Genomic DNA, 27,891 nt, shown 5'->3' on the forward strand with positions numbered 1-27,891 from the left:
CCCCTTCCCCTAGCTATTCATGGAAAAATACATAATAGCTATTCTAGAACAATTCTGATTGTGCATTTTTTAGTTTAGAATAATTGTTTCCATTTTGACTTGGTTTCTTTGTTGTTTTTGTTTGTTTGTTTGTTTGTTTGTTGTTTTTTGCTTTTTCTCCTGAAAAATGTATTTAAAATTTCATTCCCTTCTGGTTAGTTTCTGTGGATAAGACCTAATTTTAAAATTCTACAATAGAGGATGTGAATTCTTCAGATAATTTTAAACAAGAACCATTTTACACTCGTGGGACTCATCATCCTGTAGACAATTGCATTACTCATTATAGAATTATGCTTCTACCCAAGAAGTTTTTACAATGTGTAATATTGAAAACATAAATGGCATCAATTTCTCTGAGAAAATCCTTGCCGTCCATAGTCTTGCACATGTGGCTGCGCACAGGAAGTAATTTTGAAGAACTAAAACAAAATTGCTTTATTTCACTTGTACAAGGCTTGCACAAGGACAAAAAGCAAAGACAGATAACTTTTTAATAGTTCAGTGCTACATCTACCCCTTGAGTGTTGTCTATGATCAGTTTAACTCTTCCTATGTCTTGACACTCTTCATTACTACATATCCAGTTTTGAAGACTCTTGCAACAAGATCCACATTTTAGCTATAACCTCTTTAATTGCTTCACTGTCATCAAGATTGCCATGTTTAAAATTTTAATGGCTAATGTAGGTTTTATATCCTTGTTTTTTATCACTGAAATCTGTTTCATAGCCTAAATTGGCAATATATTAGTAGAATAAAATACAGTCATATGAGATAACAGTTGACATAGATCTTCATAGCAAAATAAGTGTAGAAGTAGGGTTGTTAAGTATGATAGTCTGAAGATATCAAGGCAAATCAAGTGGTAACTAAGGATAATTTTATTGCATAAGTTGGTATATTGGACAAACAGCCAAACAGCACTCCTTTTGTCTAAAATCTGATTTGTTTCTCCCAGCTGTGTAAATTAATATGATAAAATAGAATACTTCTCCATACAAGCTTATCTTGACATGTCAATATGTCTATTTTTCTCGTTAAAACTACTTACATTGCTCGTTTTTCAAGTGCCAATGATAAGGATGCCCCTTATTCTGTCCTTTTTTAGATCCCTGGAACTTCTTCTGTTGTTCAGAAAAAATGGAAGTCTCTGCAGTCCACAGCACAGCAACGAGGGCTGGGACAGTCAACAAAGTCAAAGATCAGTGCTGTGGCAGCTGAAATAAAACAGATTCGTGCAAGAAGGAAAACAGCACGTATGCTAATGGTTGTCCTCCTGGTTTTTGCACTTTGCTATCTGCCAATTAGCATCCTCAATATCTTGAAAAGGTAAAGTTTATCCCAAAATGTAAACACTTGGTAAAGTTTTCTGTCTAAAATCAATCCTCTGTTATGAGAATCTTAATATTCTGACAGATACTTTTGAAGGACAAGGCCTACTTATTTCATGAGAAAAAGATTGAAAATAAGCATATATTTGCAAGAAAAAAATGAACCTAACTTATCTACAGTACTGAAAATCTTGGACAGTTTGTACAAGCCTTATTAGTAATCTCTTCCTCATGAAAGTGATCTATCTTATCTTCTCATTAAAACTTGCCATTTACATGGGAGTACAGCTTGTTTGCTGTAAATGAACCCTGAAAGTGCATTTCCCTAAAACTGCTGAAAGCTGCCAGGAGAAAATAGTGTAATGGCTTAGCCCCAAGGACTTTTACCCAAGCTTCATCAAGTACTGTTTTGAAACCCAGTTTTGAATCTATTTTTAGGATAATCCTTCAGTTTTTCCATTAAGCTGTTGTTTTTTGGATTTTGCTTTTGTTGTTTTTTTCTTTTTTTGTTTTTTTTACTTTTTACCCTTTTCTCTCCTTCTCATTTGAGATATAATTGTTTACACTCTGTTTTTGTGCAGAGCTTGACAAGTTTTGATACAGTTACATCTCTTGAGACCACTGACATACTGATAAACAATGACATATAGCAGGTTTGATCTTGAAGCTATTAGCTGTCTTCAAGAGATAAAGGATCCTTAGAAAAGAAACATAGTTTTGTTGGTGCTTGAGAAATATTTGATTTTCAACGTTGGATATGAAGGCTACAATGCATCTCACTGAATTCTGACATATTTCTGAAGTCTGATTTAAGCGCTTTTCATGCTCAGATCACTTAGTAGGCAATACAGAAATAAAGAAGTATTTTCACCTCAGGGCCCATTTGATCTAAACCACAGAGGAACTACAGTCTCCTTCCACTACACTAGCAGAGTAGGCCTGCAAGTAGATGCATGTTTAAAATGAAAAAATTGGGCGTAAGGAATCAGGGCAAATTTTTCTGGAGTACAGAAGCTGCTATTGTGGCCTGCATAGCTCAGTTCTTGGCCAGCTCAATGCTTTTCTAATTCCACAGAGATCCTGTTGAATAACGGTCCCAGAGCTGGAAACCCCAGTTATATGAATTGGTCAAAAACAACATTTCCCATCTTATCTAGCACCTACTGATGTTGCTACGTAGCAGAAAAGTCATGTATCTGCACTTTTCTGAAGTGCTAATGCTTTATATTGTGCAAACCCATCAAGAATAGATGCTGAGCCATAGGGACAGGAGTTTATACTCTCAAGCAAACAGCAGCATAGAATCTTCTTTTCTGTGATACTGCAAATAAGTCATCAAAGGGAAAATTAGGCTAGAATTGGGCAATTACTCCTTCTTATATGATTTTTAATTTTGCCGTCTTTCAGGTTTGATTTTCTTTTTCCTTAGGGTTTTTGGGATGTTTAATCATGCTGATGACAGAGAAACCGTGTATGCCTGGTTCACATTCTCACACTGGCTTGTATATGCAAACAGTGCAGCCAATCCTATTATTTATAACTTCCTCAGTGGTAAGTTGCAGTTATCTAGAATTCACATTTAATGTACAGTTTAAATGTAATGAGCCATAGTAAATAAGAAAATGACTGTATAACATCAGCTGCACTCCTTCAGTGAGAGCTAGACCCTGTTCCCTGATGAATAGCATTATCTTCAGACTATCTACCTATAACTAACCAAAAGAGTGTCAGCGCCCAAGTCCAAGTGCTTGAATTCAACTGACCATGCCATTAGTTTGTTGGAGAAGTCACCGGCATGACTTCAGTCTAAAACAATTATCATTCTCCTAAATCACTGGATAATGTCAGGATTAGCACAGCCCAAGGGCTGTCCCAAGTTGGCATTTTGTATGCAGCTATCAGGTCTTGGAGTTTGCAAGTGTTTAATAATACTTGCAGGGCCAGACTCTGCCAACTAGTTTCAAGGTTAAAGAACCAGTCAGGATGCTGTTTACTTACTAGTATATGTTTGTCTTAGTTTGTTATTCATCTTACTTGGCTATGAGCTGCAGAATCATGACCAAAACTGGTTGTTTTACAGCAGGGAGAAAAAAGCTTGGTAATCCTCACTACACATTTTCCTGCTTTGTTGGTTTTTGTGTGTGTGTGTGTGTATGTGGTGTCTAGTGTGAGGATGATCTAAACAATTTATCCCAAGCTCTGAAAGCAGACTAATAGGCTGTTGAATACATTTTAAAAAATTTATTGAAATTGAAATACGTGTGAAATCTCATTTCACATGTAAAGTAATGCTGCAGTCATTTAAGCCTACTATTTCTCAATTAGTTGTTTTGTTTTGTTTTTTAATGTGTTGTTAATCAACAAACTATCCGTACCTTAATTTCATAGGTTGTTCTACTTTGTCCATCCTGTCTTGCAAATAATTATTTAGACTTCATACCATACCTCACATATATTCTTATGAAGATTGTATTTTGTCTTTCTCCAAACCATTTAAAATGTCGTTTGCTGCTCCAGTAGTGATAGAAAAACATGTCAATGTTCTGGATTAATTTTGCATTAGATAACTCCTTTTTTTCTAAGCTATAAAGTTGATTGAAACATGGTTTACAGTACAATTTTTTGTCATTACTCTTTTCTTCTGTTTGACAGGGAAGTTCAGAGAAGAATTTAAAGCAGCGTTTTCTTGTTGCGTCTTTGGTATTCACAGTCACCATGACGAACGACTCACAAGAGGTCGTGCCAGTACAGAGAGTCGAAAATCTCTGACCACCCAAATCAGCAATTTTGACAATGTTTCAAAACATTCAGAACATGTTGTACTGACCAACATAAACACACTTACGGCAAATGGTAATGCACTAATTACCCACTGACAGTATCATTGTTCCCACGTCTTTTGATGCTGTGCTAGTGAAATCTAATTGTGCATAGAACAGTCTTTGAGTATAATGAGAAAAAGTGTTCACAATTAAGAACTGACAGTAAGAAAAGTAAGTTACAAAATATATTTTACAGAGTATGCTGCAAACTTGATAATATATTTATGAATCAAAATTTCATTTAATCTCCTTCAAAGTCTGAGCTGCAATTGGAGAAGGCATAGAGTAAAAATATTTCGTTTAAATATTTTCTTTGGATTTCTGCATCCTTTAATTTCCTAAGTAAACACAGAACAGATAGCTGAAGATGTGAAAATAATTTTCTGTGATGTTGCAATCTGTTTATAAACAGATATATTTTACTTAGAGCTAACTAGCTGAAGTTATAAGACGTTTTGTAACAGATACCTGTGTTAGCCAAAAAAGTGTAGTTTAAAATACCCAAATGTCTTTGGCTATTTCAAATGATCTGCTCACCAAGAGTTCTGATGTGAGTTGAGCTGATCAAATAAGAAATTGGCATGAACTTCTCACATTTTATGTTCTTTTTTGTATTGGATATGTTTTTATATGTATTCCGAATCAGTGGAGAAGCCACTCTTGATTTTTCTCCAATACAGGTTGATGAGCATAGTTAAAAATAAAAGGCAGAACTTGTTCAAACTTTGCTAGTTTCATGTAGACACTAAAATGACTGTGCAATTCTCTAATCTTGTGAATAAGTGGAAAATGACATCTAAATTATGATTTTATATTTCTTATTACATATATATATGTTATATGTTATATTCTAGTGGGATTTTACAAGTGATGGAATTCATCCTTGCTCTCCAAGATATGTGAGCACTGTTTGTCTAGAAGTTACTTAGGCTAGGACTATATTAGCTATATATTGATAACAGAGAACTTGGTATGTCCAAGGACAGGTAATCAATTCTTAATACGGGTATCTAAAAAGAACAAAATTAATTACATCTGAAGGTGTATGCCTTCCACTACTGTAGAAGATTCACCAGGTGACTCACTTTGTTCAATTTCAATCTGTCAGTGTTAATTACCCAGAAATAAGTTTCTGCTGGATGCTTTGCTGGAGCATCAGCTAAAGGCTGATTAGCATACTCCACAATGCCTAAAGCACTTTATAATAAAATGCTGGAAATCAAATCCAGAAATGAATTCCTTCTATATGATGATATTAAAGAGAGGACTTTCTTCCTCTAGAATTGTAGGATGGGATTTTTATTCAGTACCTATATGTACATACAAATAAGTGCTCTAGATGTTTAAGCAACCAAAAGAGATCTAGGCTCAATTAGGTTATATAAACACGGGCATCAGAAACTACCTATTGAGATTTTTCCTGATTTTTAGGCATACTGTTGCTGGTCCAGAAGCATGTTACACTTCCCATCTCTACCTGTAAACCTCATATGTCTAAATGAACAATAGTGCTTTGCTAGCTGTACTGACAACCTTTAAACATAGTCAACAGTGCCTAAAAAGCTTTTCAGCTCTCTCCAAAATAGGCAGCAGATAGTTGGTCATTAACTACTGCCTACTTTCCATATTGTGACCAGGTTAGCCAGATTTGCCCTTCTCCTTTAGTGTTGTCATTACTATATGTATGGTGCAAGCAAGATCACAGCAGCGAAACCCAGAAGGCAATGGGACTGTAGGTGATGTTTTAGTCTATTATTTGTCATCATTCTTTTGTACTGACACAGGAACCTGTAGTGCTCCACTGTTCAGTGTCACATGGATAAGGAACAACAAGGCAATTTACCAAATAATGCATGTTTAATAAATTGAACATATTTAAATTTTTAAAAGTTTAATACATCAAAAATCCCCTAAGGCTTCAGGCAAGAAGTCTTTTACATTTACAGTGAAATTTGAAATGTTTTCTGGCAGATTATTTTGTTAGTAAATCAACACCTCTATACCATTCAGAGAAAATACCAGTTGCAGGGTGAGCCAGCCAACTACCTGTTGCAAGCAGTAAATTATCTTAAAATTCTTATCTTACAGGTATTACAGCTACATTCAGCCCTTTGAAATCAATGGAACTGCATTTCCACATACCAGGGGTGAACGTGTCTTCAAATTTAGATGAAGCAGTGAGAATTTCTGCAGGATGCACTGGCAACACAGAGAATGCAGAATGGGATAAATTTGTCCCTAGTGTAACTAAATTTACCTCAATGGAATTGCAGCAAGGATGACTTTGGCTCAAAACAGCTGAGAATGGCATTTGTTTTTAGCTGTGTTACAGACTGGAACAACTGGACAAAAGGATTCCTGCGAAACGACTGCCTCTTCTACTTCTTCTCAGTCTTATGGAAACCTACTTACCTCAGTACGAGCTAAGCAACATGTCTTTACAAGTCTTTTTAAAGAGTGGATTGTATCATACTTTGTAAATACTGTAGATATTTATTTTTATATATTTTAGATGCTGTGGAATGTTCTAAAATGTACCATATAAAGAACTCTACGTATTTGAAAGAAGTCTCATTTATTTATATCCTGTTTCTATTAATGAATGACTTATTTACAAGGAATACTTATTTATGCACTAGTGGTATTCTGGAATTACTTTGCACTTCTTTTTCTGCTGTTTCACTTATAGTAAATTCTGTATTAAGGAAGTTTCATTTCAGATTGATTTTGGGAGATTCCAGACTACTTTTCTAAGCACAGACATGCTTCTGAGATATGAATTAAAAGTGCTGAAAGTCACACATATTTTCAAAAGTTACACTAAATAGCCAGTCTCTTTTTCTTCAGATGAGTGCCTAAAAGGTAACTACTTAAACAAAACTTGCATGATGTTCAAAGGTGCTATTCCTACTCAGGCCACTAGGAATAACAAGTATCAGCACTTCTGAAGAACTGGACATTTTAACTTTGGTAATTCCTTTTAGTCCATAATGTCTGCAAGTGCTGCTACAGAAGATCTCCGAAGACACTTAAAATAGAAAACACTGATTATTTTGCTTGCTCTCACAATTTCTCTCTCATCTGCCATTTAACACTGATACAATGATACAAACATTTAACAATTTCATGTGCCAAGAAAATGTTGATTTTTGAACAACTAAAATAAAGTATTTCTCTCTGGAATTTTAGAGCAGATATTTCATTGCTCTAGCAGATGAAGTACTCACTCATCTACTTTTCATTTATGGGAGAAATTCTTTGGCCTGGGGCTTCCTATCACATATTGTAGTATTTTTCCTTGGTGAATTAAGCTGATACATCAATGGAGCTTTAGTGTACACGGGGTAAAGGCCACTGGCAGTTTTTGACTCCTGCAACCCTTTGACATGCTGGAAATTGAGGATCTGGCCTTAATTTTTTCTTTTGTAAGAAAAAAAAAAAACAATTCTTTTTTCTCCTCTTTGTTTTCTTTTCTGACTTCCACTAATATCCTCAAAATAATATGACGCTACTAAGAACTTGTTTTATTCATAATTAGAACTTCATATTCTTTTGTATGAACAGTATGAGATGTAATTTATTCACTGACAAAATTCTTTTTTTTTTCTAGCCAGAGTGAAAGGCATATCTTTCCAACACAAGTGATACAATCAAAACTTATCTAAGGTTTGAAATTGTAAAGGTGGGTGCAGTGTTAACTAATTCTTGCCAGTACATCAAATATGGTTACCCAGTTAAATACTTCATTATCTTGATGAAAAAAAAAAAAATTTTAAAAAAAAAAAAAAAAAAAAAGTGCATCCAAAATGTGGGGTTTTCTGAAAGAAATATTTTTTGAGGCAGATATTGTTATTTCTTTATTCATTTTATTTTATTTTATACAGTTTGAGAACTACTTAGATATCTTTTTCTGAATTTTTCTTTGAAGATAAACCCTACACTGATAATGGAACATACTGAAGAGGATCCATGAAACGTGGAAAAAGAGTTTGTAAAACTGGGAAGAATATAGGAATGTTGTCAGGGCCTGTGGGGATGCAACAAGGAAGGAAGACTAAGGTCCTCTTGGAATTATTCCTTGCAAAGGAGGTAAAGAACAGCAAAAAGGGTTTTTTTTAAGTATGTCAACAATAAAAGGAAGATTAGGGAAAATGTGATTCCCCTAATAAATGAGTTGGGTGCCTTGGTAACAGGAGACACTGAAATAGCAGAGATTCTGAATGCCACTTTTGCTTCAGTCTCTAATAATAAGACTAGCACTCAGGAATCCCAGACCCTAGAGGTAAGAGAAAAAGTTAAAGGTAGCCTTTCCTGTGGTTGAGGAGGATCTGGTCAGAGAGTATCTATCCAAAATCAACACAAACAAATCCATGGGCTTCCATGGGATGTACCCACATGTGCTGAGAGAACTGGCAGAGGTGACTGCTGAACTGCTGTCTCATTTTTGAAAGGTCTTGGCAAATGCGAGAGGTGCCTGTAGACTGAAGGATAATCAATGTCGCTCCAGTCTTCAAAAAGGGAAAGAAGGTGGATCCGGGAAACTAGGCCAGTGAGCCTCACCTACATCCCTGGAAAGGTAATGGAACAACTTGTCCTGCATGCCATCTCCAAGCAATTGAGAGAAGAAGATTATCAGGAGTAGTCAACATAGATTCACCAAGGGGAATTCATGCTTGACCAACCTGATAGCCTTTTAAGATGTCATCACTGGCTGGATAGGAGAAGAGCAGTGGATGCTGTGTACCCTGACTTCAACAAAGAATTTGACACTGTCTCGCACAACGTCTTTGTTATGAGACTTAGAAAATGTGGGATAGATGAGTGGATAGTGAGGTGGATTGAGAACTGTCTGAGCAATAGAGCTCAGAGAGTAGTGATCAGCAGAGCAGAGTCTGTTTGGAGGCATGTAACTAGCAGTGATTCCCAGGTGTCAGTGCTTGGTCCAGTCTTGTTCAGCATCATCATCAGTGACCTGGATGAAGAGATAGAATCCACCCTCAGCAAGTTTGCTGATGTTACAAAGCTGGGAAGATTGGCAGACACACCTGAGGTTTAACAAAAGCAAATGTAGAGTCTTGCACCTGGGGAGTAATAACTGCATGCATCAATACATATTAGGGGATAACCTACTGGAAATGTGCTCTGTAGAGAAAGACCTGGGGGGCCCGATGGACAACAGGTTGGCCATGAGTCAGCAGTGTACCCTTGTGGCCAAGAAGGCCAATAGTACCTTGGAATGCATTAGAAATAGCGTGGAGGTGACCCTTCCCGTCTACTCTGACCTGCTGAGGCCACATTTATACTACTGCAACCAGTTCTGAGCTCACCGGTTCAAAAAAGACAGGATTTCCTAGAAGAAGTCCAGCAGAGGACCACAAAGATGAGAGCCTGGAGCATCTCCCGTATGTGAAAAGCCTGAGTAACCCAGGTTCATTCAGCCTGGGAAGGAGAAGACTGAGAGGAGATCTGATTAATGTTAATATCTGAAGGGAAGTAGGAGACAAATGGATGAGGCCAGGTTCTCCTTAATGGTGTGTAGCATTAGGACAAGGAGTAATGGCCTAAAATTGTGAACATAGGAATAGGTTGCTCAAAAAGGTTGCAGGTTCTTCTTCTGTGTAGATATTCAAGGCTTGTCTGGAGGCCTATTTGTATGACCTGTAGGGAACCTGCTTCAGCAGGGGGGTTGGACTAAGCGATCTCTTGAGGTCTCTTCCAACTCCTGCAATTCTGTGATTTTGTGATACCTGTGTCAGGTGATATTACTTGTGAGTGTGAATGCAAAAATTTTACCTGAGATCATGGGAATTTTTGACATGTTTACAGGCGAGAAGGCTGTGGCATGGTCCTCCAATTCAAGAAGTTCTTCAAGCAGCAAATTGTTATCATTTGAGTATTCCAGGAAGGACCACCCTAAACTGGCTGTAGTCTTACACCTCTCCACAGTATCTAGTATAGTAGGAGGACATGGCTGGGTGGGCCTTCCATCTGAACCCTTACAGCATTATCAATCTTGTGGTCTGTACTATCTACTCATACTTCTGTTTGATCTGGGTTTTTAGGTTCATGACTTCACTCATATGTTTTGTTGCTGAACTGTCAAGTTACCTGAGAGTTGTTCAGGAATTGAAGAAAATTACCCATTTATGTAAACATGTTTCTCTTAGCTTATGCCTTGCAGAAGTGTATTTAAACTGGAAAAGTGAAACCATGCTTTAGCTCTCATTTATCTACAGAGGCAAACTCATCCAACTTATCACCTATTATAAAATTCATAGTTGGTTTATCTTTTAAGTAGTCAAGTCAGTTTCTGACATTTGTATTGCAAGGGGTTGTGTTTTTTTAAATATGTATCTTAGCGAAATTCCTAGTCTGTATATACTTACTGTTTGTTCCTCTGATCTGCTGTCCAATGTGGTCCACAGTAACTCTTTCCCTTTAGTAGACCATGATTCAGTCCCACATCTGAGTTGAAAATAACCAAAATCACTTCTGAAGTGCACTGAAAAGTGCTTACAGAAGATGGTCAAATGCGGCAACAGTTAAACAAAACTGAATGTTTGAAAAGGCGTTTCAGAAGAGATTATAGGAAACAGCGAAAGCCGTGCTCTGTTTGTTCCTCCTGAAATCAAGTACTAGCCGAACACAGGAGAAATACCAAATTGCATGATAAACGCCTAAGAACTACCTCTCACCTACAGGCAGTCCAGCTCAACCGCTACTGCAAGGAGACAAATGAGAAGGGTGTAACAAATGCAGCAAGGGAAGCTCTGGGCGTAGGGAGAGGCTTGGGCTGCTCCCGCCCGAAGGAGGTGGGAAGAAGAAGGCACGAAGTCTGCCCGGGTGGGCTCTCAACTCTGCCTCCCCCGCCGCTGCCGCGGCCCCGGCCCCGCTCCCCCGCGTCCCGCCCTGCGCCTTCCTCGGGGGCCGGGCCGGGCCGGACGGGCGCTGTCCCCGCGCCGGGTGCTGAAGGGGAGGCGCCGCACGGCACCTGCCGCTGCTCGGCGCGGAGCTGCACCGCCGACGGCCGGCCATGGCCGCGCTGCTCTGCTTCGGTAAGTGCGCGGGCGGCGGGGGGATGCGGCGCCGCCAGGAGGCCCCTTCCACTGGCGAGACGCTAGTGTGAGCGTACACCTGGAGAGGGCTCGTACCGGTGTGTGTTATACAGGCCTTGAGGCTTGGACTTCTCCAGCCTGGTCCGCTAACGAGTCAGAGGTAAAGGCAGAGAAGCACCGCCAGCACTGATAAGAAGTTGAGCTGGTGAGGAGATCTGCAAACGGGATGTTTTTTTGTAAATAAACAGGCACTTGTTTGCTAATGGGATAGCGTTCAGTGCTGGCAGTGCTATGTGGGTAATTATTGACATTTCCCCGTGAGGGTGTATGGATAAAAATAGGAAAATCAACAAAGCTGTTAGAAAAAGAATTGGTAGAAAGGAGTATGAGACAAGTTTTCTGTTTATTTTTTCTGTCCTCTTTTTCCCACTCGGTACATTCTGTATGCATGCTGCTCCTCTCGTTACTCTAAACTTCTAGTCCACTGTTAAAAACATTCTATAGGGAGTTCTGCCTGGGATTTTATTAGAATAAGGCTGTCCTTTTTCACATTTGCAACTCCTGATAACAACTACTGTTTGTTTTTCTCCTTTGGAGCTTGCTATCTATCTATTCTTGCTGCTGGTTAAGAAGACCCAGCTCGAGAAATCTTAGTTTCCTGTTCATTATTATCTAGCAGATAATCATTCTTCAGTCTTGAAAGAAAGACTGTCATTCCCCTGTGCCTAATCTAGATAATGAAGGTGCTACAATGTACATATTCCCCCTTCCTTTTTAGACATCAAATTCTTAAAACAAAACAAAACAAAACAAACAAAACAAAAAAAAAAAATCAAAGCAAAACAAACAAACAAAAACAAAAAGCAACCACATCTTTACACTTGTACAAAAAGAGATTACTGTAGAAGTCTAAATTTAAGTGCCTTTGTGTCAAGCTATATCACTCTAAAAGTTTTAGCTCAAAATATCTTTTAGATGCCCTGAACTTTCCTAATAGCAAACCAGTTTTGAGTACTCCAAACACTAAATAAATAGAGTGATTAAAGTAATGGCTATCGGTTCATGCAATTGTGCTTAAACTGAAGTGTATTGGAGTCTAAAATCAGACCAGTCTGCTTTGTGTCTACTTGACACTGCATGCCCTCTGTGTGCTGCTGAAGATATAAAAGATCGCAGTGTATCATTATATCTGGAGAAGTCCTTTTTTTAGGACTGAATTAGCCTCACTCACAAATTAGGCTACAGATTATTTTACAAAAACATCTCTTCCATTTTGCACAGTCTCCAGTTGGGTTCAAAATACATGCACTCTGAAATAATCCTAACAAAGTTGCTAATGAGCTTTTTAATTAATCCCCAGTTTAACTATTCATTTTTAGCTACAGGTACTGAAATGCTTTCTTAACAGGAATACTCTTAATAGAGTCTGTCGTACTGCAGATCCTAGCTGAAGATGTATATTTCCCATTGTATCAGTACCTAAAGCATATTTAGATGATCACCCAGCAAAGCGTCCTTTCTTTAAAAGTTCCTGGGTACATAATTTTTCATTGCCTTATATATGCAAGTCATTTTCACCTGTCCAGCATTATACCATATAGCTGCATTTTCTGTCATCTAAATAAACAGTGAGTAACTTCACATTTAGAAATAATCATTTATAAACAACCCCAGGAATTGCATTTTGTGATAATGAGCCAAAACTTATTCCTTTGGGTGAGCCAGTTTGACATTTTTCAGTGTTGACTGCAGAAGTTGCTTCTATCAGTCTTCTAGGCTGATTAAGAGAAGCAGCCTGCATGACTGTTCCAGGCTTAAAATGATTGATCTCACAACCAGCTCAGCATAGATCTGAGAAATGGGAGGATTATGGACAAGTGGGAAAGGATAAGCACCAACTTCACTCTCTTATGATGAGCACATGTGGCCTCTTCTGCGTCTCTGCAGCACACTAAATGCTATTGCACCTGTTAGATATAAAGTATTAAGTGTTACAGCATCCTTATCAGTGTGTCTCCATGAAGTGATCCCTATCATTATATCAAGCTAAACATCATTTACAGAAGGAATAGCATCACTTCTAAGTAGTAGGAGCTCTTTGAGATTATTAAGAGCTATATTTGGTTTTTTGTTTCTCAAATGCATCATTTGAAACACTTAATTTATCTGAATAATGGCCTGACAAACACAAAGAGAATAGTTTATCTCTCCTACAGTTCATATTTAAGGATTTGAAGAGAGATGGAAACTCCTCAAATTCCGCATGAATTTGACTGAATGTCATAAAAAATGGCGTTGCCCAATAACCAAAGCAAAATCCCAGAAAATGTTCAGCAGCTAGTTTGATAAAACCTTAAATAAGTGTCTGAAACTTAATTTTACATCAAATATACATGGTTACAAATTAGAGGTTGTGTTACCATGGAAATGTTGATGAAAGAACTAACCCCCATCTGGTTTGTCTTCTCGGAGCAAAGCAATCTTATTTTCTACAGATAAGCCAGAGATGGTGCTGATTTAAAATTCTTTACCTTGAAAACTTTCTATCAGTCTTTCATAAGTTTTCGAACTTTCTAATGCAATGAACACTGCCTTTAGGTTCAGTGCACTCAGGGAAATAGATAAAAAATGTGGGGATTGCTTTCATGATGATGATTTGCAAAATAAAATCAAAGAGATTGAATAAAAGTCTATTATCTAACACTTGTAGAGCTGTCAGATCTCTTTTGTATCTTCTATTCATAGGAATTCCTATGTACCCTGCAGTTTCATTAAATTGCAGTCAAATAAAGTGATACATTCTCTGAATGTCATACTCAGTCTTCCTTTCTGCACTTTATTGTGGCTCTCAGAACTCCGGTCATTTCTATATATCTGTACACAGATGTCATACATAGCTATAGCTAATGTCATAATACTGGGATAAAAGCAATATGAAAGAAACCACACTGCAAGTTTGAAAATTTTGGAGTTTTCAGCTGTAAAACTGAGGAAAACCTTTGTTCTAATAAAAAGTAAATTACTAGATCACTTTATAGATAAAATACAGTAAATTGTATTGTTATAATCTAAATGCTAATGAGAAAAGACAATACTTGTGTTGAATAGTCATTATATTCTGTTTTACAGTGCTGCTCATGTACTTCCCAAGTGTATCTACTGCCCAGACTACTGATTGCCCGCACTTCAGTAAACAATGTATGAATGTTGCAAATGGGTGTGAGAGCATCTGGACTATTGTTGAGGATGTCTGCAATATTTCAGGTAATTCTTTATGTTTGTCATTTTTGAATGACTGAGTTGTTGCACTTCTGTAGTGAGCCATAATATTGCTGTGGTGAAAGACTGAAATCAGTGAGATTCCAAAGAGCAAATGGCATCAGCTGACAGTTGATGTCTGAAATCCTTGACGGTAGCCGATACTATCTATTGCTACTAACAGTGATGATGTCCCTTACATAAGATGGTAAATGTAATTTCCAAAATATAAGCAATGTCAGAGTCCGAGCCAACTCAGCAAATCTGAATTCAGAGGAAATTATTCTCCTGTAGGATTATGATAAACATTTTCCAGCATGTAACTAGAATAAGATTTCAGCCTTTTTCTCTGTAATTCAAAGTTGATTTCATACCGTAGCCAAAACAATGGAGTAGTCTGCTAATTTTTAATACTGTATTATAGTAAGAAGCAAATTAAATAAAGCATTCCTCAAAGAAAGTTGTTATGTAGGAAGATATATTGTCTTTTTTCAGTGAATAGTACCCATATGTCTGAGTGATTCACTTCCAGGGAGTGATGGTACACTAAATTGCAGGTTATGGATATGACTAATCCTCCTTGAATTGTTGAACAGATTCTTACATAAAAGAAAGCAAAAAATCAGTCTCTCTCTCTTTACTGCAATTCCAGTGTTTGGTGCATCATTTCCATCACTTCCTAGTGAAATATAATTATGTTGTAAGTGGGAGAAAACCAGGTATATGTCTGATCTAAAGCTCATCTTAATCTCAGTTGTAGAAGATGTTGCTTTCTCCATAGACCTATTATCTTCTTGAACAAACCATGTAGAAGTACTTAGGTATCAGTCACCACCTCTCCCTTTTTCGTAATCTAAATTTTTATGTAAAGGTTTAAAGAGCTCATCATTAACTATTAAGTATTCACTTACGAGATGATGTGAATACAGAAGGGAGAAAAACAGTGGCAAAACAGCATGGCAGTGTCATTAAGATGACCTAGTAATGTTTCTTCTGTGTGCTGATAAACGTCAAGAGCCTTGATTCACCAAAAACTACATCTGTACACAAAAATAAAATGGTGCAGGGGCTGTTTTCTGGCCCTGAATTCAAGCGTTATGGGACAGCACTCTGAATTCAAGTGTTATGGGACAGCATGGACCCATACAGATAAATTTAGTGCTGACTGTAAAAAAAATGCCTCTCAGGAGTGATTCTAGATCATAGAATCATAGAACCACCAAGGTTAGAAAAGATTATCTAGCCCAATCATTCCCTTATCACCAATATTTCCTGACTAAACCACATCCCTTAGTTTCATGGATTCATAGAATGAATCGGAGAATCATAGAATGGCCTGGGTTGAAATGGACCACAATGATCATCTGGTTTCAACCTCCTGCTGTGTGCAGGGTCGCCAACCACCAGACCAGGCTGCCCAGAGCCACATCCAGCCTGGTTTTGAAAGCCTCCAGGGATGGGGCATCCACAGCCTCCTTGGGCAACCTGTTCCACTGTGTCACCACTCTCTGCGTCAAAAACTTCCTCCTAAATGAGCACCTCCAGGGATAGTGACATAGCCACTGCTTGGGCAGCCCATTCCAGTGAGAAGAAATTTTTCTTAACATCCAACCTGAATCTCCCCTGGCACAACTTGAAGCCATTCCGTCTCCTCCTATCTCTGTTTATGTGGGAGAAGAGGCTGACTCCCACCTTGCCACAGCCTCCTTTCAGATATCTGTGAAGAGCTATAAGGTCTCCCCTGTGCTAGTTCTCTCAGCTGCTCCCTGTAAGACTTATGTTCAAGACCTCACAGCTTTGTTGCCTTTATGCTATGTTGTCCATGCTATCCTCACCACGTAGCTGACTCAATCCATTACAGGTACGATACTAAAATGCAGCAGTCCAGGCACAGACACTTGCCATTAGCCTAGCCTGTGCCTTGGTCTTATTCATAAATTCAGCCAAAAGGATTTAGATATTTAACTGCCATTTCTAGTAACTTAATTCTATAAAGTAGGTTCTCGATTTCTGGGAATTACCAAAGTATTTGAATCACCATGGGAATGCTCCTTCGCCTTGTATGGACACATCCTGAACAAAATCAGCCATCTCCTGATGCCATGATTCATTAAGAGCTTCAAATGAAGCAGAGTTCATGAAATGAATGTCCCTCTGTTTGTTGCAACTTCATAGGCCAGCCTCATGTTTGGTCTGTGTGGCACACCAGGCAGAAGAAGACACTGACTTCACACCTGCAGTGTAAGCTACTTGAATGCTCCTGCTGTCTGATTTGTTGCAGAGATTTGCACTCAGGTGTCCCATGTCACAGGCAGTATTTAAAATAATTAGGGCAGGAAGTCATCTGTGAGTTCCTTCTTAGTGTGTCCTGTTCCAGATACAAATCTGCTTCGTACAGAATGGCCAAGTACTTTTAAGAACAGAGAGAGTAAATGAAAAATACATGATATCCTAATGGCTGCAAGAGTCCCCAGAGGAGCTGGGTTTCAGCTTGTGCTCTGTTGAGTTTTTAAATATTTTATGAGTTTCAAAAATTGGTATTTGAAGAAAAGTATTGGAATATGCTGTACTTTCAGGATCAAGACAGTGAGCTAAAGATGAACTGTCTAGACCCAAACTTCTTCCTCAAATTAGAAGATGAATTTGCATCTTTCACATCATTCACAAAGGCATTAGCACCAAGGCTACTTGACATAAAGGTCAGGATTTGCGCTGTAGCTTTCACCACAGCCAGGTGAGGTGAACCAGCATGATCAGTTCTCTGGAATCCCCCTTAGATTTGTTGCACGTTCCCATGTTATGCTATTTCCCTCATTTATTCTCCTGTGTATTTATTCACTGATATTAATGGCATATAACTGTGCCAGAGAACCCTTCTAAAATTAAATTCTTCCCATGATTGCTTGTTTGGTTTTGCGTTTGTAGATTTCCTTATGATAATAGCTTTTGGCAAGAACTCTTTGGTGTTGCAGAACACGCAAATTATGTCTAGGACAAATTATTCTAAATGTGTTTAGTATGTGCCATGACCTCAGAGGGTATGAACCCAAAGTCAGACACTGATGGTACCTCAAAGAGAGCCCACTGCAACAGCAACAGAAAAACTTAACAGCATTACTGCTGAGAACACTGTACTACCTGTCAAGAGAACTCCACCTGTGCAAGAGAAAAAACTTAAAGGGTGAGCTGTGTGAATGGAAAGAGTCCCTTCAGTGTTGAGCACAAAGATGTCAGTTGGAGACAATAGGCAACGGGGTAAATATTGCTTTTTCTTTATGAAAACCTAACTACAAATGATAATCATGCTCCTGTTCTGTATTACAAGTTCAGCAGTTCAGTCACTCAGGAGACAACCTCCAAGTTAAATACATGCATTACCATGACCTTCATTTATTATTCTCCAGAGCAGGACTGGGAACACTCAGCCTAAGTGACTCCTTTCTCAGTCGCACTGCCCATCACTGCTTCTCTACTCCAAAAGATTTTTCAGAATCTCAACTTATAGTCTTCTGAGACAAACCCTTCTTCTAATTTCTTTTCTATGTCCTGATATTGTGAAAAAAAAAGGGGGATCAAAATGTCCATGAGATGGAAAAGATTAAAATATTCGCTTTTCATTCTGAAAATTTTGAATCCAAAATTTTTGCTTTGAAAATATCAAAAATGTTTCACCATTGCAGAATGAAGATTTTTAAGGTTTGGTTTTGTTGTGTTTTTTTTTTTTTTTTTTTTTTTTTTTCTTTTTTTTTATTTCACTGAGCATACTTTTTTACTGAGTTTACTTAGAATAACAATCACTGAGACTGGAAAGGTTCTCTGCAGATCTAGAGCAAGACCCTTGGTCAAGTAGTGTTGATTATAAGTTGTCTTCCAGGAGTGTGACCAGTTGGATTTTTAATATCTCCAAATGTGGACCTTTGCAATCTTCCTGGGCAACCTCTTCTTCTGTTTCACCACCCCCATAGTAAAAAAAAGTTTTTTCCTGATCTTTAAGTGGAATTTATTGCATTTCTGTTTGTGCCTTTTGTTCTGTCACTTGATTGGGCCTGACTGATTCATCTTCCTTTCGTCAGGTATTTATATGCATGAATATGTGTGTAATCAGTATGCCCCTGAGCTTTATGTCCTCCCAGCTAAACAATCCCATCTCTCTCAGACTCTCTTGGTGAGGCTCCAATCCCTTCATCATTCGTGGAACTTTGCAGGACACACTTGAGTATGCCCATGTCCCTCTTATATTCAGGAATCCAGTATGGGGGACACAGTACTTGAGATGTGGTTCACCAGTGCTAGAGGGGAAAAACCCCATGCTTTCCTTCTGATGCAATTACCACTGAGATGACTGAAGAGCTGACTGTGCAAGTAGAAAGATTATCACCCTGGAACTGTAAGCTTCTTTTCTGTCACACTTCTATCTGTGCTCACATGTACATAAATTATGTACATATAAATCAATCAGATAATGAAGAATGATTGCCAAGCATTAGGTCAGAGAATTTTTTTTTTGTAAATGCCTTGGTAGTATTTGTATAAGCTGAAATTTATTACCTAGAACTAATGAATGATAAAGCGAAATAATTGAAAACCAGCAATAAAATATTTTCTGCTGTTCATCACAGCTGAATCAACAGAGAGTACAAACAGACCAGTGCTGATAATAGGTTCTTTCTACACAGCTTTCAAGAGGCCAGGCAAGGGGTAAATCTGATATGCTTCCTGATTCTGTTGATGCTCTTTGTAAGTTCATAACCCCATAACCTACATCCTACCCACTGCTGCTCTAATTCAGCAGTGTGTTTGTAGGACACAATGATGGAAGTGTGGCTGGTGCCATCAACTTGAATGAGCCAAGTGAGGCTGGGAAGCCTGCATGAAATATATTGGGATTTGAGTTTCCTTTCTTCTTATCTCTTCCCAACTCCATCCTGGAAGTATCTGTAAGCCCATCAGGAAAACAGTCAAAATTTTGTAAATTAACCATTTCTTACACAAGCTGATCTTTGCTGTTGTTTATCTACAACTGAAATTTGTCCTCCTGAAGTTGTATCCTGAAATTCTTTTATTTTCCCTTTCTCAGTTCACAAAGTAGAATATCCTCCCACCTGCCTCAAGTGGATCTCCATAGTCCCCATGTCACCATGTACTTTCCTCCCTGTCTTTACTGTCAGAAAGTGACCTTCATAGCTCCTATTAGACTTCCTGAGTTCCTTGGCTACTAAGAAGAGAAAGAAATATGAGAGCTAAAGGCCATGTCTTTCTCTACATCATAAAATCATAGATCATGGAATCACGGAATCATACTCAGAGACTGGTTTGAGTTGGAAGGGACCTTAAAGCCTATCCATTTCCAACCACCTGCCATGGACAGAGTTGCTACTCACTATATCAGGCTGCCCAAGGCCCATCCAACCTGGCCTTGAAAGCCTCCAGGGATGGGGGTTACACTGCTGCTGAAAGTGCAGAAGGCAAGTTGAGATGGGATGGAGATATCAAGGTAAGCCAAGGCACCATGACTTTACTGAGACAAGAGATGAAGTGGAAGTAGAGGATGGGAGCTGTAATCTGCGATAGAATACAACATACCCCTGGAGCAGTGCACATCTTCATGGATCCACAAACCCTCCTTAGTCAGTGATGGAAACGGAGAAAGTACAGTGCAGGCACCATTTGAAAAAGGATTCAGGATTGGTAAAACGGATGTGTACGCTATTGTGCAGTTAATTCTCATTCCTTCAGGCACTCCTTCCTCTTGCAGGTCTTCATCTCAGCTGCTTTCCGCTGCCATTCATGTCAGCAACCTGTAAATGACATTAAAACTGTAATCACATTATAGTTGTCAGCAGCAGTGGTGACAGAAGGCACCGCTCGCCTGAAAAGCAGCAAGGCAGGCACCACTGCTAACAGGGCACAGACAGGAGCCGTAGGCAGTTTGTAGGTTAAAACAGATCTTCATGCTGCTCCATGACCAGTCTGAATCTTGTGAGCCCCATATATGTATGCCTTACCCTATTATGGCGAGATAACTCATGCAGCAAAGAGAAGGGAATGTGCTGGTCTAAGGAGCTGCGTGCCTACTTTCACAAGGCAGAACATGGCTTTCACATTATAAAGCTTTTTAAAAATGGTAATAAATTGTTTCCTGTATAACTTTCTTAACCAACTTGAAACTTTCTCAAGCAAAAATGGACGCACTCGTAAAACCATTTAGACCATAAAGTGGAGGGCTAACTGATTTTTTTTGTCTCATGCTGCTGAGTGGCCTCTGATCCCAGCTATGTTCCTCCTCTACTCCCCTCCCCTGCGGGTATTTCCACCACCAACCTCCAGCACAGTGATGTGTGCTGGCTTACCTCACTGTGAACATGGTCCCTTAAATGAACTCTTTAAGCCAAAAGTGCACTAATTCTGTTCAATTCCTGTCAAAAGTAATCATTTTAACATTTCATGTACCTTGGAAGAGAGAGCAGAAACAGACATTCTGGCAGCAGGTCAGGCCGAATACAAGAAGGAAATATTGTGCCTACATCTTTATTACATTTCTGAATATTATTTAAAATTTGTAAATTATGTCAGGTTTTCAAAGAAAATGAGGTTCGAGGCATCTTCTTGTGGCAAAACATATTATTTCTGTGCTTCAATTGAATTGTTTTGTGTAACCATATCCCTTAAGCGTTCGTAAGCATTAACAGCATTATAATTTTAACTGTGAGTTCCAGGTAATAGATGCAAGGCAGAAGATGCTATTGGCTGTAATAGAATCATCTGGGCTCTGGCTGACAAATATCCAGACTTTAAAAACTGTGTCTGCACTACAGATGGTCCCTGCAGCATCACAGCTATACTCGGGAATCGATGCAGTGGTGACAAAGGTAGTAGTTAAACGGGAAGTTTTAGTTGTGAAGAAGTAAAATTAAAATATAACTCTGCAACCCTCATTTTAACTAGATTCAAGTTTATTTGTGCATTTCTCAAACCTTGTAATTTACCCCCCTCAATTTAGTTGCGCTTTGTCTTTTCTATGATATTAACATTCTAGCATGCACATGAAAGCAATGCTTTAAAATAAATAAAATTAGTAAAAGGCATGTGAGGAATTCAAACGGTCTTGCAAACCCTTCTTCCATGCAATGGGAAGTAAGAGTGAAAACACTGGGCGTGCTGAGGTCTCCTCATTGCCTTGGATCCGTGTTACTCACATCAAGCCCTTGTGAATGGGAGTGAGAGTGAGTGGCTTGCCCCATCGTGCTGTTGAGTCACTTTGCATCTTCATTGCATTTACTTGGTGTGGGGAACACTGTGACTGCCTTCACAATTAGCTGTACAATAAAGCAGTTCTTAATACATAGAAAGCTTCCTCTTTAGAATTCCATTGTAAACAAGGGTCCCAGCTCCTTCTAACTTATTTTATGCTGTTCTGAGAACTAGAAAATACGTTTCTGTAACTGAGAAATACTTGGTGCATGTCAGACTGGCAGCTCCTCACCCAATTTAATGATAGTAAATCTGACATGAGAGCAGTAAAATCAGCCAGAGAACAAGAGTCTGGAAAGCAAGCCCTGAGGTTGATTCCCTGCTCTGATTCATCTGATCCATCACTCCCTGCTGACATCAATGAGTGTTTATCACACACAGGCTAGTAGGATATATATCTTTATTCCAGAGGAAATAACATCCTGACCTGAAACATGAAGAGTGAGTGGCTAAAATCTGCTGTTCATGTCATTGGACCACTTGATTTTGCTTTTAGCAAAAGAATTATCTTTTTTTAATTTTTTATTTTTTTGGAGAGGGAGGGGGAGAAGGGCTCCCCTCCCCTTTCCCCTCCCCTCCCTTCCCCTTTCCCCTCTCCTCTCCTCTCCTCTCCTCTCCTCTCCTCATTAAAATGATAATCCACCATATGTCCAATCTGTATATGGCTACAATTATTTGACATTAATCCCTTTATATTGTAATTGCAGTGAGTGGCATTTGGCAACTGAATTGCTGAACTAGACTATACATTATACAGATACCAGGAATGAAAAAGATATCTGGAACTATTATGTATATATACATATAGCAGAATCTAGTCATGTCACAATTAGGACCATTTCATCCACTTTTCTGAAATTTGTTGTGAGCTGACGTTGCAACTTCTATTCAATGTCTGTCTTTTTTTTCTGTTTGCACAGAGAGCATGGAAAGTTCATCAAGATCAAATGCTGAGCTGAGTTTTAGGCAGCACAGAAAGCCCCAAAGCCAAAGACATCCCGATGAATCAGAGAAGGATTGCACCACTGCGAAAAGATTCTGTCAAGAGGATCTGTACTGCTCTTCTGTGTATAGGAGCTTCCAGCAAGCGTGCCAGGCAGAGGCAGCAAAATGTAGGATGGGCAGCCAGGAGTGTTTGTCAGCATGGAAAGAACTGAGGAAAACAGTGCTGGGAGAGTGCAAGTGCTCGGAGCCACTACAAAGGAGATGCCTTAAAATATGGAAGGGAATATTTAGCAACCCTTGTTTGCAGTATTCTCAAGGGAACCAAGATTCAGTAGCTAGTGAAAATGGTGATGAAGATGATGATAATGGTGATGATCATGATAAAAATCAGAACACTGACATAGGTTGGTGCTATTCCAGAACTCAGAACCCTTTCATACATGCGTGCGTCTGTGGAAAAAACAAATTCTTAAACCACTGCAGTTTACCATTGGAAACAGGATAGTTTTGAGAGGCTTATTTAAATGCAAATGAATAATCTGAAAGCAAAACAAAAGCCTGAGTGAAAACACTATTTTCCTTCAGTTGGTTAATTTGGTTACTCCTGACCCTAATCAGTCTCTTTTAGCACTACACTATAGCTGAAAAAAAAGAAAAAAGTTTCATTTTACATTTTTCAAAAGTTTCATTTTGCATTTTTCAAAAGTGAAAATAAGAATTCTCTGCCTGCATTGACTTCATACTGAACAAGCCCTCTGAGTTTTAAAAAATGTGTACACAGATGAATGCGTTAAGGCCACTGGCCTTATTTATTCACAATAACCCTGATTTTATTCTGAGCTGAGCATCTCTACAAACTCTCCTTCATTTCACATGAATGTATAATTATGTATCAACAGCCATTGTGAAAATGTGCTTTCACCCCAAAGTCTATAAATACATGTCACAGTGCTGCTAGAGTTTGTTAAAAGCTGACAATTCCTGACTGATCACTGAGCTGATCTATTTTATTCTTGTTTATTTTTACCAGCACTACTTCAGCAAAACACAATGCTTTAAAGCTGAAAACTAAGCTGCGGCATGATTTATCAACACTGCTCATATATGTATATCCATATCTTTCTGTTTTAGACAATATTAGTATGGAAACAAAGCTACAATGGAGTTTATCATCTCTCTCCAAGCAAGGTATGAATTTATTTCTGGATCCTAGAAACCCATTTTATCTCTGTTCTCGCATAATGTGCATTGTATCTCCAGATTGAAATGAATAGTTTTCATTCAGATTACTGAAGAGCAAGGAGTCAGTAGAACCCTGAATATTTTAGTTAAACAACTGGATAGATGAGAATCCAAAAATGATAGGTAACAGTCCTGTTTCTGTTATATTTATCGAGGCAAAACTTATCCCATAGCCCTTTTGGAGTTAGAAATAGCTATATAGTTTTGGAAGGCTTATAGCACAGCCTACAATTACCTGAACTAGATTTTAAAATGTCATAGTGGAGATGTCAGTGTTTTTAAGAATCCAGTAGTAGCTCTTGGAAGCTATGGGATACTCCAAAGAAATTTCCATCTTGCCATTTCTCACTTCCTTCTTACTCAATTATCTGGTAGGGCAACAAGTTACAAGGGGATTGCATGTGAGAGGCAAGCAGTGCAAGGGTAGAATATGAGGACAACAAAATGAGCTTAGAAAAGACAGTGTTGGAAAAGCTGGCTAAGAGCTTTGGGAAGACTAACTTGTTTTTAATGGGAATAATGCAGGCAGGTTGACTGCCAATCATCACATAAGATTTTCTTGTAGTTTCATTTTAAAAATCATTATTCTTTTTAGCATACACAGCAAACAGATCCTGTTTGGATGTGAACATGGACTGTGTTGAAGATGAAGTATGTAACAAACAGTTGTCCCTGTACCTTAAGGTCTGTTCAGTAAATAAGAAGTGCAACATGGAAGAATGCCAAGCAGCCATGAGGTTCTTCTATCACAACATGCCTTCTGAAGTCGCCCAAATGATGACATTTTGTGACTGTGTCCAGCCTGATGAATCCTGCCACAGTGCCAAAGAACTTCTTCATGGGAAGCCCTGTGCAATTACTTCAGCTCCACTCCCATCATGTCTAAGTGTAATTCGCATGTGTGAGGAAGATGAATTGTGCAGGTAACTAGAAGAATGATTACTTTTCCTAATCTCGGCCAGTTGTGTGCCTGTGAATAGTGACTTGATCAAATAATTTTTGTATTTCTCATCTATAACAAAATGATTTTCAGCACTGTATCTATTCTATATCATCTCTTGTGCTTGACATTTCAAAAAGTCATACTTTATGGATACAAACAGCAGAGAATTACCGCCTTTAATCTTTGATCTTTACATCTTAGTTACCAGTTTTAGAATACATTTTTTACACACCACCTTCCCACCAGGTGCTTTTCTCCTCTTTGACTTACTCTTGCATGATAACTATAGGCATCTAGAGACCCTCTTCACACAAACTCAAATAGAGGGGATCTTTAAATCATCGTGTGTAAGAACTGCAGTGAGTATTTAAAATCAGATGTGGGCAGAGAACATTTTACTAGGCTACATATGGCACATTAATAGGTTTGATTAGCATAATTTACCCAATTACCCAGTCAAAAAAGTTAGGTTATCTATCCCTTGGCACAGACAGCAATTCATTGAAGTCTAGTCTGAAAAGAGACTACAAAGCAGCAGGTTCCATTTGGACATCTATCATAGATGTCTGCATTGAAACTGGTAATTCAGTAAGTAATCCCACAAGCAAACCACAAACATTCATTTTCAGACAGGTCTTGGATCGTCAGTGGCCTTTTCTTCTGCCTGTTTCATGACTCTTAACACCATTTTGGCTGGACAAACTATTCTGTATAGTATTTTCATTACCACTTTCTTCAGATAACACCTGCCAGTCTGCTCCTTTGCCCCCTAGCAGTTTACACAAATTATGCAGCAGACTGGGAGAAGTTTGTTTGGTTAAAGTAATTACCTCTTCCACCTTAGCATCTCATCCTTCAGATCCAACTGCTGTTTGACTAACTTGGCCCTTTGTAAAACTTTCATATTATTCTTTTATTCTCAAATAAAAATGAAAAAAAAGCTGCCCTGGAACAATACACGGACCATCAAAGTCATGAAGAGGAACAGTTTTCAGATTTTATTTTAGTTTAGAAAATATGCAACAGGATTAGCCCATACTTTCTCTTCTATTTAATCAACACCTTTTGGGGATGGCCAGTTGGCTCACATTGGTTTTCAGTGTAGTCACTGGTTCTCTTGTGGATTACACCTCAATTTCCCCTCAAAGCTGTGCATAATTTTACTCTCAGTAAACAATGCAGGAGACCAAGAGACACTTTCAGTTCAGAGCAGGCTACTCAGATTGACGTCAGTGGGAAATGCCCTTTTTTATGTCAGGAAGAACTGGGCTACGAATGTAAGTCTGTGCCTGTACATGTGTACACATGCAATACCATAATGGAGACTTGCTGAATTACCCATTATTTTGGGAGCATTAATGTTTCCTGGCACTGACAATAAGTGGACATAATTAGCTAAATTAGTTTGTGAATTATAGCTAGCCATATCTATAAATCTGAAGGTGAACAAAAATAATTCCATTAGCACAGAGGTGGCATCTGCTTTGAAACCTTTGCTGGTGTAATAAAAATATTTACAATAAGGCCCAAGAACATTTTTCTACGTGACTTGCTTGTAACAATTACACAATAGCAGTAGTAAATTAACAGCCTAATGTTATGATTAATGAAAGAATATTTTAAGATACTACAGTACACTACATAACAACATTTTACCTTTCTTGTCTGCCAAGATTTAATATAAGTGATAAACTGGTTTACAGCCAGTATCTACAGATTACTTAATTAATCTTTAGTAAGTCTTCTCTTTGGTCATACCAAAAGCACTAAATATTAATTTTATTCTACTCTAAGAGCAAATAAACTAAAATAATTTAAGTCCATAGAGTTGAGAAACAATTCCTCACGTAACATCTCTTCACTGTCAATTAATTTTTAAGGGCAAGTATCTGCAATGAAATTCCTTTTCCATATCCTTGGTCATTTTGTATTTTGTTAGCATTCTATCTGGAATTTTTGGTTAGTTGGTTGGCGATTATTTTATTTCAATTAAATTCAACATTCATTTTTCTTATCATGCTGCCCAACAAGCTCATCCCATAGAAAGGTGCCTCTTCTGTTTTCATGGTGGTGAGTGGTCTTATTCTTCCACCTACTGTCCCTGAGGATCTGGGACTGCTGGCATTCACAATGATTTCTGCTGGACCCTTGGAAAGACTACACAGATGCTGGTTTGGGGTACAGCTGATTGTTTCAAAAAACTTTTTGAGTAATGGTGTAATTTCAAGTTACAATTTTGCAATTTCACTGAAACGAACAAGGTGCAGTCAAATCAGAGCAGAATTTATGCCACCTACTGAATATTTTGTTTTTTAAAGCTTACATGGCACTTCAAGAATACACTCTCTTTTTATGATCATCCTTAACTTTCTTTTTGTGAAATCACAGTTTCAAAACCATCACTGTACACTTCTTTTTTTTCTGCCAGGAAAAAATACAAAGCTTTTTGGGACAAATGTTGGAGACATGTGACCAAAGAGTGCTATGACGATGAAGCTTGTCTTGAAACTTTAATTAAAGACGACATGCCCTGTTCTGCAAACGCTGATTGCAAAGCAGCCTACATCAGCAACTGGGGCACAATGCTACGTGTGGAGTGCACCTGTCAGAATTCACCACCGGCAGAACAGTCGCTGTGCAAGCTCTTCCATCACATGCTTCACAGCACATCCTGCTTCAGTCAGCTACGTGAGTAACAGATGTTACTTTAAAGAATAATTAATTTAAAATCTTAAATTAAAATGCTAACTTGCAGCAAATCTTAACCATATCTCTGCTATAATACCATGGATTTCACCAAGGTTTATTATATCTGTAGGTTTTTAATCAAAATTGAAACACAGATTGCATGTGCAAGTTGTTTTCTCTGGTTGTGGGCAATATTTTATGCTGTCAATACATTGGCTACAAGTCTCACTACATTAATTTTCTGGTTGGAATAACAGTGAAAGAACAATTTTGGGGGTGAGAAATTTTATGCAGATTAGAAAAGCTTCAGAGTC

General features: G+C 38.3%; 2 protein-coding genes across 2 annotated transcripts in view; both read left to right on the forward strand.

Moving 5' to 3' along the window:
- The window catches only part of HCRTR2 (hypocretin receptor 2), a 32,138-nt gene extending 25,661 nt beyond the window's left edge, over positions 1-6,477 (forward strand). The window contains exons 5-8 of the mRNA XM_042826390.1: positions 1,151-1,371; positions 2,803-2,924; positions 4,026-4,226; positions 6,284-6,477. Of these exons, the coding sequence (XP_042682324.1) occupies positions 1,151-1,371; positions 2,803-2,924; positions 4,026-4,226; positions 6,284-6,477 (738 nt within the window). The remainder of the gene's footprint in view (positions 1-1,150; positions 1,372-2,802; positions 2,925-4,025; positions 4,227-6,283) is intronic.
- A 4,750-nt stretch (positions 6,478-11,227) lies between these two features.
- GFRAL (GDNF family receptor alpha like) lies at positions 11,228-27,585 on the forward strand. Its single transcript, XM_042823772.1, has 7 exons — positions 11,228-11,250; positions 14,380-14,514; positions 21,225-21,377; positions 22,680-23,108; positions 23,836-23,892; positions 24,542-24,869; positions 27,318-27,585. Exons 1-7 carry the CDS (start codon positions 11,229-11,231, stop codon positions 27,583-27,585), a joined length of 1,392 nt encoding a protein of 463 aa, XP_042679706.1. The 5' UTR covers position 11,228.
- Positions 27,586-27,891: the final 306 nt, after the last annotated feature.

This window comes from Centrocercus urophasianus, unplaced genomic scaffold (genome assembly GCF_019232065.1).
Source record: "Centrocercus urophasianus isolate 14NV4802_14NV808 unplaced genomic scaffold, USGS_Curo_1.0 seq_10, whole genome shotgun sequence".
In the NCBI taxonomy this organism is placed as follows: Eukaryota; Metazoa; Chordata; class Aves; order Galliformes; family Phasianidae; genus Centrocercus; species Centrocercus urophasianus.